At 45.8% G+C, this 13,572-nt stretch overlaps 1 protein-coding gene across 1 annotated transcript in view; it reads right to left on the bottom strand.

The window, feature by feature from the left end:
• Adamts16 (ADAM metallopeptidase with thrombospondin type 1 motif 16) overlaps positions 1-13,572 on the bottom strand; it is a 99,896-nt gene that overhangs the window by 49,023 nt on the left and 37,301 nt on the right. The window contains exons 9-10 of the mRNA XM_070042150.1: positions 8,528-8,665; positions 2,957-3,110 (exon numbers count right to left, since the gene is read on the bottom strand). Coding sequence (XP_069898251.1) covers positions 2,957-3,110; positions 8,528-8,665 — 292 coding nt within the window. The remainder of the gene's footprint in view (positions 1-2,956; positions 3,111-8,527; positions 8,666-13,572) is intronic.

Genomic DNA, 13,572 nt, shown 5'->3' with positions numbered 1-13,572 from the left:
GCCATTAATGTTACCTCTGTGTTATATCTGTGGCAAAGTGTCACTGAGGAAAGTCAGAGAAAAGCACCTGATGGAACTCCGAAGTGAAGATTGCTCAGTAAAAACAACAGAGCGTAAAGAAGCAGCCAGCTAAGGAGCCAGAAAACCCACATTGTATCTGAATTATATCCTTGCAGTTGTATTCGTTTTTTATTTACTTATAAATTTAACAAATTATACATTCTAACATTGCTCACTCTAAACATTGTAGTCAACTACCAAAAGTTACCACTAAGAAAACCTGGCTAACATTTGGTGGTTGTTTTTCTCAGCTCCACCTTTCATGAACGTCTCTGTATCTGAATCTTAAATTATTTTTTAGTTAATTATTTATTTTGGGAAAGAATCTTGCTATGTGGCTCAACCTGGTCTAGAACTCCTGGGTTCAAGTGATCCTCAGGCCTCAGCCTCCCAAGTCGCTGGGATGACAGATTTTATCAACGTGCCCGTCTCTATCATCGATGAGTTAAGAACAGTTAGGACACTAGTTGGCCCATCAGCCCAACCATTCATTCGCCCCTCCACCCCACCCTGCATCTATCTGTATGCTCACCATCCCCAACACTTTGATGAAAACTCAAGTTATGAAGAGCCTTTCACTAGGCAAGACATTTCATAATGGAGGTGACCCGCAGCTTGAGCTTGGCCAGGGAGGAGCAGGAAGGGAACTTACAAACCACCACTCAGGGCCCATGGGAGGAAGAGCGTGTGGGTGAGCCTGCCAGAGGAGAAGGGCTTTGCCTGAGGAGAGATGGACGCAGTCAGACAGCGCATGATGGCTGACTCCAGAGCTGAACGGGCTCATCAGGAGGAAAGGGGTGGCACCCGGCGGGACCAGCATGTGTGAATGAAAGACTCAAAAATGAAGAGAGGCTGGCCAGGAAGGAAGACTCGGGACTGCTCTGTGGGGTGACTGGACCAAGGCCTGGTTCACGACAAAAGGCTCTGCAAGCGAAAGGGTTGTGTTTATCTTCATGTCCTTTGAGTCCAAAGGACCTATCAGATGTCAGAACCTTCTAGAATACTGGTATCTTTAGGTATCATGGGAATGTCTCTAAAACTTCCTGTACAGTCATTCTGAGTATTTTAATAAGTTCTGTATTATGTTTCCAGAAATGTAATGGCTGAGTGCCCTGAATGCCTGGGATTGCTAACAAAATGCACCAGAGCGAGAGGCACTTCGCTGAAAGGTGGTGCTGTGTCTCCCTGCGCTTCAACAGCCTCGCCCGGCGGCTCCTGACTTGTGCGAGCTGTCTCAGAAAGACTTTAACTTTCAGTGATCCATTTTAATTTCACCTGCATGAAACTAGTTCTTAATATTCTAATCACAGCATATATCTAGAAATTAAAGTATTATTAAAGATTCAACTCACATTCTTTCTGGTGTTCCTCCCTTACTAATCAATCATAGAAACCTTTTCTTCAAAAATACAAATGAATAGAATGTAAAATAAAATGACATTATGCCTTTTTACTGCGTATATGTCCTTTTCCCCTCCTTTCTCCCTCTCCTTTCCTCCCTCTCTCCTTCTCTTCTTCCCTCCCTCCCTTTGGAAGTACTGGGTTTGAACCCAGGGCCTCACACTGGCTGGGCAAGGTCTGCATCACCTTTTCAATGCCTCCAGACATTTCTGTTTCAGCTAGATGCTGAGTAGGGCCTCATGTGGCTAGGCTTGGGCTGTAAACACCCTACACACATCTCCTGTAGAGCTGGGAACTTAGTTAGTTGCATATCACCATACCCAACTTGTTAGTCGAGATAGAGTCTTGTTTGGGATAGCCTGGAAATCACAATCCTGTCCACCTTTGCTTCCCAAGCAGGTAGGAGCAGAGGTGTGAGGGCTTATACCCTGGCCTGTCCTAGCTCTGTCTCTCCATGGTGTTCAGGAACCAGGAATGACACGGTCCATGGTCAGAGCAAAGGTGGAGGCCATTCTCAGAGCTGGAAAGACAATATGTTGGTGCAGCCCATCATTTCCCTCACAGACACAAAAGCAGTACTTAGCAAAACGAGACTCAGATGTTCTGCTCACACGAAGGGGCAGCACGGGGACCCGTGGTGCTGCCGGCGGTTTCCTCTCCGCTGGAACCCCACACTGGCTCAGATCTGTAGCCGTTCTTCAGGGGAGCCCCACCTGACCTTAAAGGAGAGAGGGCTCTAGCGCGGGATGTCGGCTGATGTATTCCCAGCACATTCTGAGATGTGAGGGGACGTGCAGGGGACTGTACTTCTTGTCTGTTTTATTATTGATTTCGAGATGAACTGGGAATAAAAGAAACCTCAACGACAGTTACTTTCATTCACTTTATGAGGAGCTTTCCTTGTGGTTCAGAACAGCAAGTTCCTAAAGCTTGCTTCTTCCCTGTCGAGGAAGAGCATCTGTCTCTGTGTTACGTGAGGAATTTGTATAGGAAGTCACCCTGTGACAGCCTTAGGGGCAGGGAGATATCACCTCCTATGAGAAATTACTCTATAAACACTTTCTTTAGGGAATGCACTAGTCAGAACCCTAGCTAGGCAGCTGTTTTCTAATAAATTATGCTTCTATGGGGATGGGATGAGGGACATTGTTTTCTTAATACCATTTGTAAAAAAAAAAAAAAGGCAGAGTATTAATTTGCCAACTCACACTGACTAAAAGTTATTGCTGAACTTCCACATGATAAATCAGAAAGAAAGATCTGACCTAACGTGCCAGCTCCATCCTCCAGTGAAAGCTGATACCCACAGCAGCGTCCACAGCCATCCGCTCCACCAGGAAAACATGTGTTTCCTGTTACACAGGCCCGGCCCTAACATACAGGATTTGACATTTGGTAGGTACCCAATAAATGCAGAATGCATCACTGTCAGCTACACAAAACAGAGCGAGCTTACGCATCATACTGCACCGAGCACCGGCCAAGAGTCACTTGCCTTTCTGAAGTCTAGAAGACAGAGCTTGGCTTTCTCTCCAAACTGCCACTTGCACTGTGTGTTTGCGTCGTACAACTCTCCCGGCAGCTTCTCAGGGTACTTGTATTCTTTCACGGGTTTTGGCTGGTCAGCAAGGCACACGGCTTGGGCAGTGCTGAGACAAAGAGAAGATGGCAGCTAATGATGGCCCAAGAGTTACCGACTGATTTGATAACAAACTGGGGCTTTTTTTCTTGTGTGATTAATGTCATATTTTGTATAGAAAGAAGGGAAAGTTTTCTCCTGAGATCCACTGTAACATTTATCTTTATTATATTTAAATACAGATGCCACATTGTCTGAAGTTGTTCATAAGATACTATATATTTTCCAAGAAGACAAATTGCTCTTCATTAAATATCTCAAACTTTTCATAGGGGAAAAGTGAAAATAATTACAACCAAATGTTTAATGTGAGAATTTCCTATGACACAGAAATTTTATGCATACTGCTTGCCAGAAACAACCAAAAGATGGAGTTGAGCACATTGTAAAAATAAAAAATAATAAAGCTATGTCAAATAATCACCCTCCCTCCCTCCCTCTCTCCTTTCCTTCCTTCCTTCCTTCCTTCCTTCCTTCCTTCCTTCCTTCCTTCCTTCCTTTTCCTTTCCTTTCCTTCTACCTTCCCTCCCTCTTTCCTTTTCTTTTCTCTTCCCTCCTCCTCCTTTTCCTTGTTTTCCTTTCTCTTCTCTTCCCTTTCCTTCTCCTCACTCCCCAAGTAGACAATTTTGTAGTGAAATCTTAGAAACTATAAGGCAAAATAAATCTTCTCTCAGATATTTTATCATAATAGCCTAAGGCTGACTAACATAACCTCCTTAGTTAGCTAAGATTTTTGGCATAATTTATAGATCTGGGAGGCATATAATGTTTTAAATAGCAATGTTTGCAAGTAGCAACTACATCTTTCTTATATGTTTCAATGGCTACAATTTAGCCCTAAAACCAAGATCTTATAACAACCACGAATTGAGTAATGTAAAACATCATCCCTGAGTTTGCATCCAGTGATTATTCAAACCAATTGGAAGATGTTTGGCTCCAATTTCTAGGACTCCAGTCCCATATTCAACACAATGTCATTCAAGAATCTGGGCATAAAAAGCAGCAAAGATCCAAATGGGCTCACTGAAACAAACTTCTAGGGAAAATTAAGTATGTCAGTTCTCCACAATCTCTTCATTTGGATGGGGACAGAGAACACACTTATTAGCTCACCCTGTGAAGGGCAGTATTATCACAATGCCAAAACAAGAGAAAGTATGAGAAAACTACATACTTACATCTCTTACAATGGTAGGTGCCAAAGTCTTCAGCAACACGTTAGCAAATTGAATCCAACAACTTATAAAGTGGATTAAATACAATAATCAGGTGAAATAATCCCAGTGTACAAAACCAAACTGGCACTCAAAAGTCAATTGATACAATCCATTTCATCAACTAGCTAGAGAAGAAAATCTCACAAATCTGCATTAGTAAATGGGGAAATGAATTTGAGAAAATCCAATACTCATTCCTAACAAAGTAGGAATGAAAGAGAGCCCCATCTCTGACCAAAAAATTCTACATGAAGTCCATAGCTAAAATCATAATTAAACCTGGGAAACTTGTACCTTTCCTACTGAGATCATGAGCAAAGCAAGTATATCCTTCTTTTCTCTCTGTTTCTTTTATTTTTCTTCTTTATATTTTGGAGATGATCGAGTACGAATTCAGGGCCTTGCTCATGCTAGGCAGATTAATAATCAAACCACACACACCAACCTATGACCACTTCTTTTCAACACAGTTCTGGAAATCCTAAGGAAGTATTAAACAGCTTATGGGACAGTAACTCCTTTGTACAACTACTTAAAGATAATAATTTTAAAGAAGAATGAATGAACTTACAAAAAAACCTTGTAGGCAATTATTTGAAAGAATATTTTTCTTTGGCATGGGGAGCAGGGGGGATGGAGATGGGAAGGGATGGGAAGGGGAAACAAAGGAGGAGGCAACAATGCTTGATAAGAAATGTACTCATTACCTTGCCTATGTAACTGTAACCCCTCTGTACAGTATTTTCACAATAAAAAAAAAACTTAAGTGAAAAAAAGAATATTTTTATGTTGGGATTAGCAGTGCTTTTCCCTCCTCCCTGTAGACTCGGAGAATATCCATCCTAATGCCCGTCATGCTAGCCAAGCCTTGACAACCCAATTTTCTGCCAACAACAGAATAATTAGTTATAGTTTGGGCACATGGTAATCGGGTCAACCCATGTGACACTCCTGTGCAGCAGCAAGAATGACTCCCATATTCACAAAGCAGTGCAGAACTCCCAATCCCCTTCACCCAAAGTTCTACAGCAGAAAAGCACTTATTTGCAATGCTCCCTGTTCTGAGCCTGGTCCTGTCCCAGGGCTGGAGGCAGAGACTGGGGAGGGGTGGGAGGGAGGAGCTGGAGTCCGGGGGGAGGAGGAGGTGCTGGCAAGGCTGGATATCCTGACCAGAAAAGGAAAGGACACTTCCACAATCACTGCACCTTCCTGCTCGTATGCCGCACCAAGACAGAAATAAGGCTAAGGTAAGTAAGGGACAGGGTCAGCAATACCACATCTCAAAGGCCCTTTTCTCACCCTGTTTAATGCACCATAAACGTTACAGAGCTTGTGAGATCATGTACTCGTATCCCATCATTTCCATGTAATAAAATGGGGTCTCCGGAAAGGTTTGATTGTTTGCTGAAATGAAATCCTTCCTAGATTATGAGTCAGGACCAAGCAACACATACATTGCCATCCCTCCGCGGTCCTTCTGGTGGGTGGTCTTGCCCTGTCTCTACTCTACTCTTCAGTCAAACAGGCTCTGTGGGACTACACTCAGCCATAGCTTGCTTGTTTTCCTTTTAAGAATGTAATAGAGCCCAGCAAGATGAGAAGTGACATGGATTGTGTCCATTGTAAGAAAAAAACCTGCCCGTGGGACTTCGGGGTGTGGCCTGCTTTCTTGTGCACAGCGGTGGCATGGAAGGTAGCAGGAGGGCCATGAACTCCTCAAGCTTCTCGTCTCCCACGGGCCCACTCTCCTGTGAACTGATACCCACCCCACCCCCCACGCAACCAGAGGTGCGGCGTGCTTTCTAGTCGGTAGGACATGACTCAAATTGCACAAAAAACAGACTGAAAGTGAGCCCAGGTTGTCATGAAATGTAAAACGGTGGGCTCTAGTTCTCCTAAGTCACAGACCTGCCAGGGCCGACGTGAGTAACTGCAATGAGGTTTGTGTTTTTCAATAGAAAAATGACACACAGCTTCATTGAACTGACTGATGCATTTCTCCAAATAGCTGGCCCTCATGACTCTACCAAGAAGGAAGAAAAGTGTTGACAAGGTCGGGCCAATTAACTTCTCTTATTATATATATTTTCCATCTACCACATGCAAGGCCGCTAATAGCAGAGGCCGAGTCATCTTTAAGAGCTGGCCACTCATTCTTACTCACTGCTGGGCCTGGGTCCCAGCAACCAGCTCACCGGTGGAGGCTCTCAGGCTATTTTGATTACTAGGAAATCAGAAAGTCAGAAAACATAGGGAAAAAGGCAGGCAGCCCTGCATGCAGCAAGTGAGCAAATCAGCTATATTTCACGAGCTACAGGAATGCCCACCATGCAACTGGTTTTAGAGTAGAATAAACCTTGATATTGAATTGACAATGAGAAAGCTACTTTGGGGAATTTAATGTTTAAAAATCCCAAACAAATATAAGAGGCCAGAAAACCTTGCATATTTGCATATGATTATGAAGAGCAAGGAAATTAGCCAACCCCTTATAAACAAAGTTAGACCAATGAATTGCTGAAGTGTTTTAGTGGTGGAAATAAAAACAAGCCAGAACACCTCAGTATTTAGCTAGCTTCAGTAGCATAGGTCAAAGAGGGCTTTTAATTCTGGAAATGTTAATCATAATTCTGAAAACCCCATTCTTATTTGAAGATTACACACCACTCTGAATGTCCTCAAACAATTCTTCTCTGACTATGTAAGTTATTTTCCCATGAATCTTCCCTTATATTTTCTGGCAATGTCAAACTTTTTTTGGATACTCATGATGCTGGCTCACACTGCACACCCAAATTTGCATCTCCTCATTTTCCAGGCTGTAGGAACATGATTCAAAATACAAAAATATTGATATACTATTCTTATAACCTTTAACTTGCAAGAAACATTTTCAAGTTTCTGAGAAAAGGACTTAGAAAGTGATAGAAAAAAAATGTGGATAACAAAAACTCCAGATTTTCTTTGTTAATACAATTAGAGGCATCATGAGCTTAAAGATATATAGATTTCTTTCCTCACACTAAAAACAATGCACATAGCTTCAACAAGCATCTAAAACACTTCCTTCCCACTCAGGAGACTTGGTAATACTACATGCATAATAACAAATATTATAGATACATATATATATATATATATATGTCATGTCAGTTGTAGGACAATGTTAACACTGCCTTTCCAGAAGAGAAATAAAGCAAGGTGTAATCCAGTGTGCATTCCTAAACTACAAGTTTATATTATCCAAAAAATTTCCACTCATGTGCTGCATCACAGCTGGAAGTAGTCAGCTGAGGAAAGACCAAGCTGAAGGCTTAGAGGCCTAGAAGGTATTGGACCAGAAGGCTGGCTCAGAAGACAGGTGAGGTAGCAAGGCGGGCAGCCCAGCCATGGGCGTGGGTGTCCACTGGAATCTCCCCTGCATCACACGCAGGGAAAGTCCTACAGAAGCGCTTGCCGGTCCTGCTCAAGTTGTGTGTTGGAAACTGAATGGCCTGATTTGTACAAGAGGAAAAAAGAATGAAAAGTAATTCTGCTAAACAAATATAAGAAGAAAAGAAAATAACAAAAGAAGAAATGGAGAGGGGAGAGAGAAGAAGGGAAGAAGGAATGGAAAGACAAGGAGAGGAATGGAGAAAGGGAGGAAGGAAAGATGCAAGGGAGGAGGGAGAGAGAAGGGGGAGGGACAGGTAGGCAGGAAGAAATGGAGGAAGAGAAGAAGTGACAAAGTAAGAAATACACTGACTACTCCCTATAGCTTCCCAAAGTTCTCTACAATGTGTGAACTGGTACTACAATAAAAATTTTCTGAAAACTTTTCCTGTAGAAAGTTAAGGGACAAAGTAAGGCTCATATACTCAAGATTTCCTGCCTAAGGAGGACTGTATCTTGGCCAAATAGTTATGCACTGTCATCGTGGACACAGAAATACACTGGCTAGATCTTGTGTTCTTATTCCGTCAAGATCCCTCGTCATAAACGTGAGGATTGTTTTTAAATATTAAATGTGAGTGCTGTGCCTTTGATTTGGTAAGTGATGCATGGGGCTCCTCTTTCCGGCTTGGAGGTCAGGCTGGTGTATTGAGCTGGAAGGCAGTGTCTGGAAAAGTCCTGAGAGTCTGGGATGGACCATTCTGGGGTGCACAGTCTTAGACGCCTGACATCAAAGGCACCGAGAGATCGCAAAACAACCGCGGGAGATTCATACCTTAAAAATCTGTGCAGATACTGGCGACTGCAGGGCGACCAGGAGAAGACCCCATTCCGTCCAGCCAACGTGGGGGACATGATGTTGCCCTCGGACTTTTTACACATGTTCCCTTCCCCATCGTGCACCATACCAAAGCTACAGAAGGAGAGAGAGAGAGAAAAGGTTCACTCAGCACCAAGAACAGCTGCCGTACGCACGGAGCCAGGCTGTCACAAGTACCACTCAAGATGATGACGATGCTTCCAAAGCTGCACAATCAACAGGTGAAAATCAAAGTGCTAACATCCAGACTGTTAGTCCTTGGGTGCTCAGGGGCCTTTCCTGGGGAATGACCTGTCAGTGGTCCCCTCCCCAGGCCGCATCGTCCGCCCTCTTCTCCCAGACAGCACCACGCGCTGCCTGGGAGGGAAGCAGCGGACGGGGGAGGTCTACGTGGCTCTGAAGACCTCCACAAAGGTCAGTCTGTTCCTGGAGAGCAGTCCTGTTGGCCTGCACTGTCCACTTTTCAGTCACAGGATGGACTACTTGGGTACAAAGATCTAAAGGAGATATATTCAGGGAATGAGCCAAGGAGAAAGGCAGGGGGAGAGAAAGCCAAGAGGAAGGTGGTTACCGGGCCCGGGGTGCTCTATGCAGACCCCATGATGAATAGAGGGTAGGTGGCAGGGACAGGAAGTCGCCAGGTAGAGGAAAGAAATTAGAGGATCTACTTGTTGCTGAGGCTGGTCTCCTTCAACTGAATGTCTCAGAACTGCGTAATGGTGCAGTTCAACTTTACGGGCATGAGGTTCAGCATCTGAGCTCCGTGTTCTAAGGTACACCTCGACAGCCCCGTAAGGGGGGCACGGTGTCATAGAAGGAGCTCTGACTCTCGGTCAGGACCAGGCGGACCCAGGCAAGGGTGTAAGCCGAGCTGACTGGAAGCTGTATCCATGGATATCTGGCAGGTCCATGTTGTCAAATGTCTGCAGGATTCCTGACTGGTACCAAGGGTGATGTGGATGTGGTCATCTGAGCCTCCACCCATCCTCTGATGTTCTGTGGAAGGCAACTGATCAAGGCCAAGGCAGCCATATGGCCGGGGGCGGGTGTCACTGCCCTGAGAAGGACTGGGGGCAGGGCAGGGGAGTGGAATGCAGTGGAAACCAGTCCAGTCACTGTCCACTCCCCCTCGCCCCCTGCCCCTCCCTCCCCCCCCCCCCCCCCGCCGGTTCCTCAGTGAAGCAGACACTTCAAGGTCCAGCAGAGGGACTAGATACATTTGCTGCCATCACGACCTACGTTTCTAAATAATTCCAAGCAACAATGCCTCAACTCTGGGGCTACCTTGCTTTTCAAGTTTTTCACTTAAGGTATTTTCCATGATTTTATCTAGCATGAAGTTTCCAACTCTGCTAGCCATTAAGACATCTGAGAAGTGCACTAAACCATCTGGTGCCCCAGAGGCTGCCGCGGGAGGTTTCTGGTGGAGTCACAGGTTGGGGGTTTGGATCTGGCTGTCTTCGATGCCATGCGACGGGCGGTGAACAGACTGTCAGCACCCACGTCACCGCTGTAGACGGAGTGATCCCCTCAGTACCCCATGCACAGATCATGACGTGATTAAAAAAATTGTCCATCGGCACAAAACTGCCACATGGGGATCGCACATGATGTTAACATTGACAAAGCACAGAAGGAGGAGTAGGACAGGTCTTGAAGACCAGGTTGGTATCGGAAGCCAACAAATAAAATTCCTGTTCCAGTTATATATGCCAGATATATTTTGTGCCTGCATACTGTAGTACTCTAATTAATACAGCTTGCACTTCATCCACTAATCAACGTGTCTTCTCTCCTTATACTTAATCATAAAAGAGCTGAGTCTCACCGATGCCATAGCCCCACGGCAAGCAAACTCAACAGGGTCAGCAGTTTCCACAGTGATGTTTGTTGACTGCATTAAGCACAACCTTCCATTTACAACACAGACCCAAGGGCAAACCGAACTTCAGATTGAATGCTATCTGTGAGAGAGAGTCAATGCCAGATGCTTTCAGTGACAGCCACAATAAGATCAGAAAGAGGTAATTAACCTTCAGAGAACTTTTTTTTTTTTTTTGGGTCCAGTCGTGGGGCCTGAACTCTGGGCCCGGGCGCTGTCCCTCAGCTCTTCAGCTCAAGGCTAGCGCTCTACCACTTGAGCCACAGTGCCACTTCCGGCTTTTTTCTTTTTTGCTTATGTGGTGCTGAGGAATCGAACCCAGGGCCTCAGGCATGCAAGGAAAGCGTTCTACCACTGATCCACCTTCCCAGCCCCCAGAGAACATTTTTTTAACTCTTCACTAGTGACATACCAAGTCAGGAACTGGCAAACGGTTTTAGAATACACATGGATTATTTCAGGCTGTTCTCTGTGGTGAAGGAAATTAAATTCCCTTTCAAGGAGCAATGGACCGATGTCACCTGGGTACCTGGGGTAATGCTGGTGACCTCAGGTAGGAAGAAATGCCCAGAGCCTGCGGCAGGCTTCCTGGGAGCCATGGCTAAATGTCCACCACAGGTGGAGCTAAGATGGAGTCAGGGGTGAGGCGGGAGTCAGGGGGCCGGCGGGAGAAGTCGGCGGGAGACAGCAGGGGCTGCGGAGATGGCCGTGCCACTCAAGAGCTGTTTGATCTTGGCTTAACTGTTCAAGCCATCCAGTCTCAGTGTCCTCATGAAAAAAGGGAGATGAATAATAAAAGCCTCTCAAGAAACTGTACAAAAAATAACACAACTTGGGACAAACAAGTCGTTTAAGGATTCAGGGGGACCTGTTGCAACAATGAGAAGTACAAAATGTCATGTCAAAACCAGCTTTACAATTTCGGTGTGGGGGGGGAGGGGGGTATAATTGGGTGGGGGGAGGGGGGTAAAATTGGGTGGGGGGAGGGGGGAGGCGGGGAAGGGAAGTGAAGGGTAAACAAAGGAGGAGGCTGCAATGCTTGGTAAGAAATGTATGCATTATCCTGCCCATGTAATTGTAGCCCCTCTGTACAGTATGTTCTCAAATAAAATAAAATACAATTTAAAAAAAAAATAACACAACTTGGCTGCATAAATTCATAAAGGAAAATTCAGAGTATCTCTTTCCTTGATGGAAATACGATCATGATCACATCAGCCAGCAAGCAGAACTCATTCACACATGGGTGTGCTTGTGTGTGGCTGGCGTAGGGGAAGGGTTGGCCGGAAGCAAGCTCTAATACTTTTCAACATGGAAACAAACACTCTTGAGAGGAAGGATAATAGATACATATGGGGATCTGATGGTGTGAGCCCAGGATCCCTGGAGGACAGTGACAGAATGCAGCCCGGACAGAGGTCCAGAGAGCTTGCTCTCATAGTCTAAGGTCCCTGAGTGCCTTCTCCCCCTGGCAGAAGCATCCAGGCTGAGGACAGAGCAAAGCCTGCGCTGGGGGACTGCAAACACTGGGTCAGCATCCCACGTCATCTGGAAATCCACGTGAGTGGAGTGGAGCTGTCACCTAGCAGGTTGAGGTGTCCACCTGCTTCTTTGCAAACCTCCCTAGTCCCTGGGCAGTGTCTTACAATGCCCCACCTGCTTTACCTGACCCTTCCTGAAGAGCATGGATCTTTTTATAAAACCCTACAGAGCCCCTGGCAGGCAGAAAGTGTATTGTGCTGGTGAATAAGTCAACCAACTCTGGGGAAGAGAAGAGTCATAAGGGTAAGTCATGAATAGCTCAAGCACAGGCAGATGTTTGGACAGAGACGTGCTGTTCTGAAATGATAACCTTCGCACCTGTGGCTCGACAGATGAGGAACGCGGGTGATAGCCGGTAAGTGATGCTCCCTGCTGGCTGTAAGGCACAGGCGTGCTGGGCTGTGTCTGCTGTCTGAGCCCCAGGGCTCTGCCTAGCACAGAACTTTCCATTGACTTCTCACCCAATGACACAGTCTCCAAAAGCTACAGCTCAGTGGGGCACTGGTGGCTCACCCTATAATCCTAGTTACTCATATCTGAGGATCCTGGCTCAAAGCCAGCCTGGCAGGAAGGTCTGTGAGGCTCTTATTTCCAACTGGAAGTAGAGCTACAGCTCAAGTGGTAGGCCATCAGCCTTGAGCACAAAAGTCCAGGCCCTGAGTTCAAGCCCTGGAAGTGGTACACATGCACACACGCACACGCACGCACACACGCACACACACGCACGCCACACACACACACACACACACACACACACACACACACACAGAGTGTGTGCATCTCAGTCCTTGGTGTATCTGTATCAATTCTTCAAATCCTATATCTAGCAAATGCATTCTGTGTATGGGGATTTCCTTGGATGGCTGGTGCAGTAGCAGCCTGCCTGTGCCTGTGCATTGTGGAGAATACACATCTGAATTCTAGCTCCAGCCCCATCTCCATTCCAACACCCATCCCAGCCCTGTCCTTGACACTGTCTTCTGCTTTTCAGCCAGATTACCCAGCATAAAATACAAGATGTTTAAAATGAAAATAGTTAAATGTAGTTGAAGGAACTGAAATGTCCTTGAGTTGAAGGTCAGGAGTCTGTACTTCCGGTGTGGCAGATGCTCCTTCGTCCAAGCTACGGCCTCCGGATGGGGCCAGGAGTAACAATCTGCCTTTGAAGCAGAATCTCTAGTGATTTTCATAATAAAAGTCCTAACATATGGGAGCTTAAAGGACTTTTTCATTCCTAAGAATCAGAACTCGAAAATTTTACTTTGCTTGCTGCTCATTGCTCCGGCTGCTCATTCTCATACACTGGCAGTGCACACGGCCTGTCGCTCAGGAAAAGCAGCCTAAGGGCTCGGGCTAGGTGTAGGCTTCTCCGAGTTTGAGTTCCAGAAACTTTTCTAAACGTAGTTTGTAACAAACAAGTACAGCTGTGGTCATTGGTGCTGTTACTAGGACTGCTCCTCCGGGAACCCGGGGGCACGTGCAGACGCCCCCTGTGCTCCCGTGTGGCCTGGGCGACCACGCGGACGTGGTCTCCTCAGCGCCTCAGCTCTCTGTCTCTTGCACAGCACCCTCTACA

This window comes from Dipodomys merriami, unplaced genomic scaffold, assembly GCF_024711535.1.
Source record: "Dipodomys merriami isolate MVZ:Mamm:240054 unplaced genomic scaffold, mDipMer1.0.p SCAF_32, whole genome shotgun sequence".
In the NCBI taxonomy this organism is placed as follows: Eukaryota; Metazoa; Chordata; class Mammalia; order Rodentia; family Heteromyidae; genus Dipodomys; species Dipodomys merriami.
Note: the sequence above shows the minus strand (reverse complement) of the source record. Positions and strands in the feature narration are given on the sequence as shown.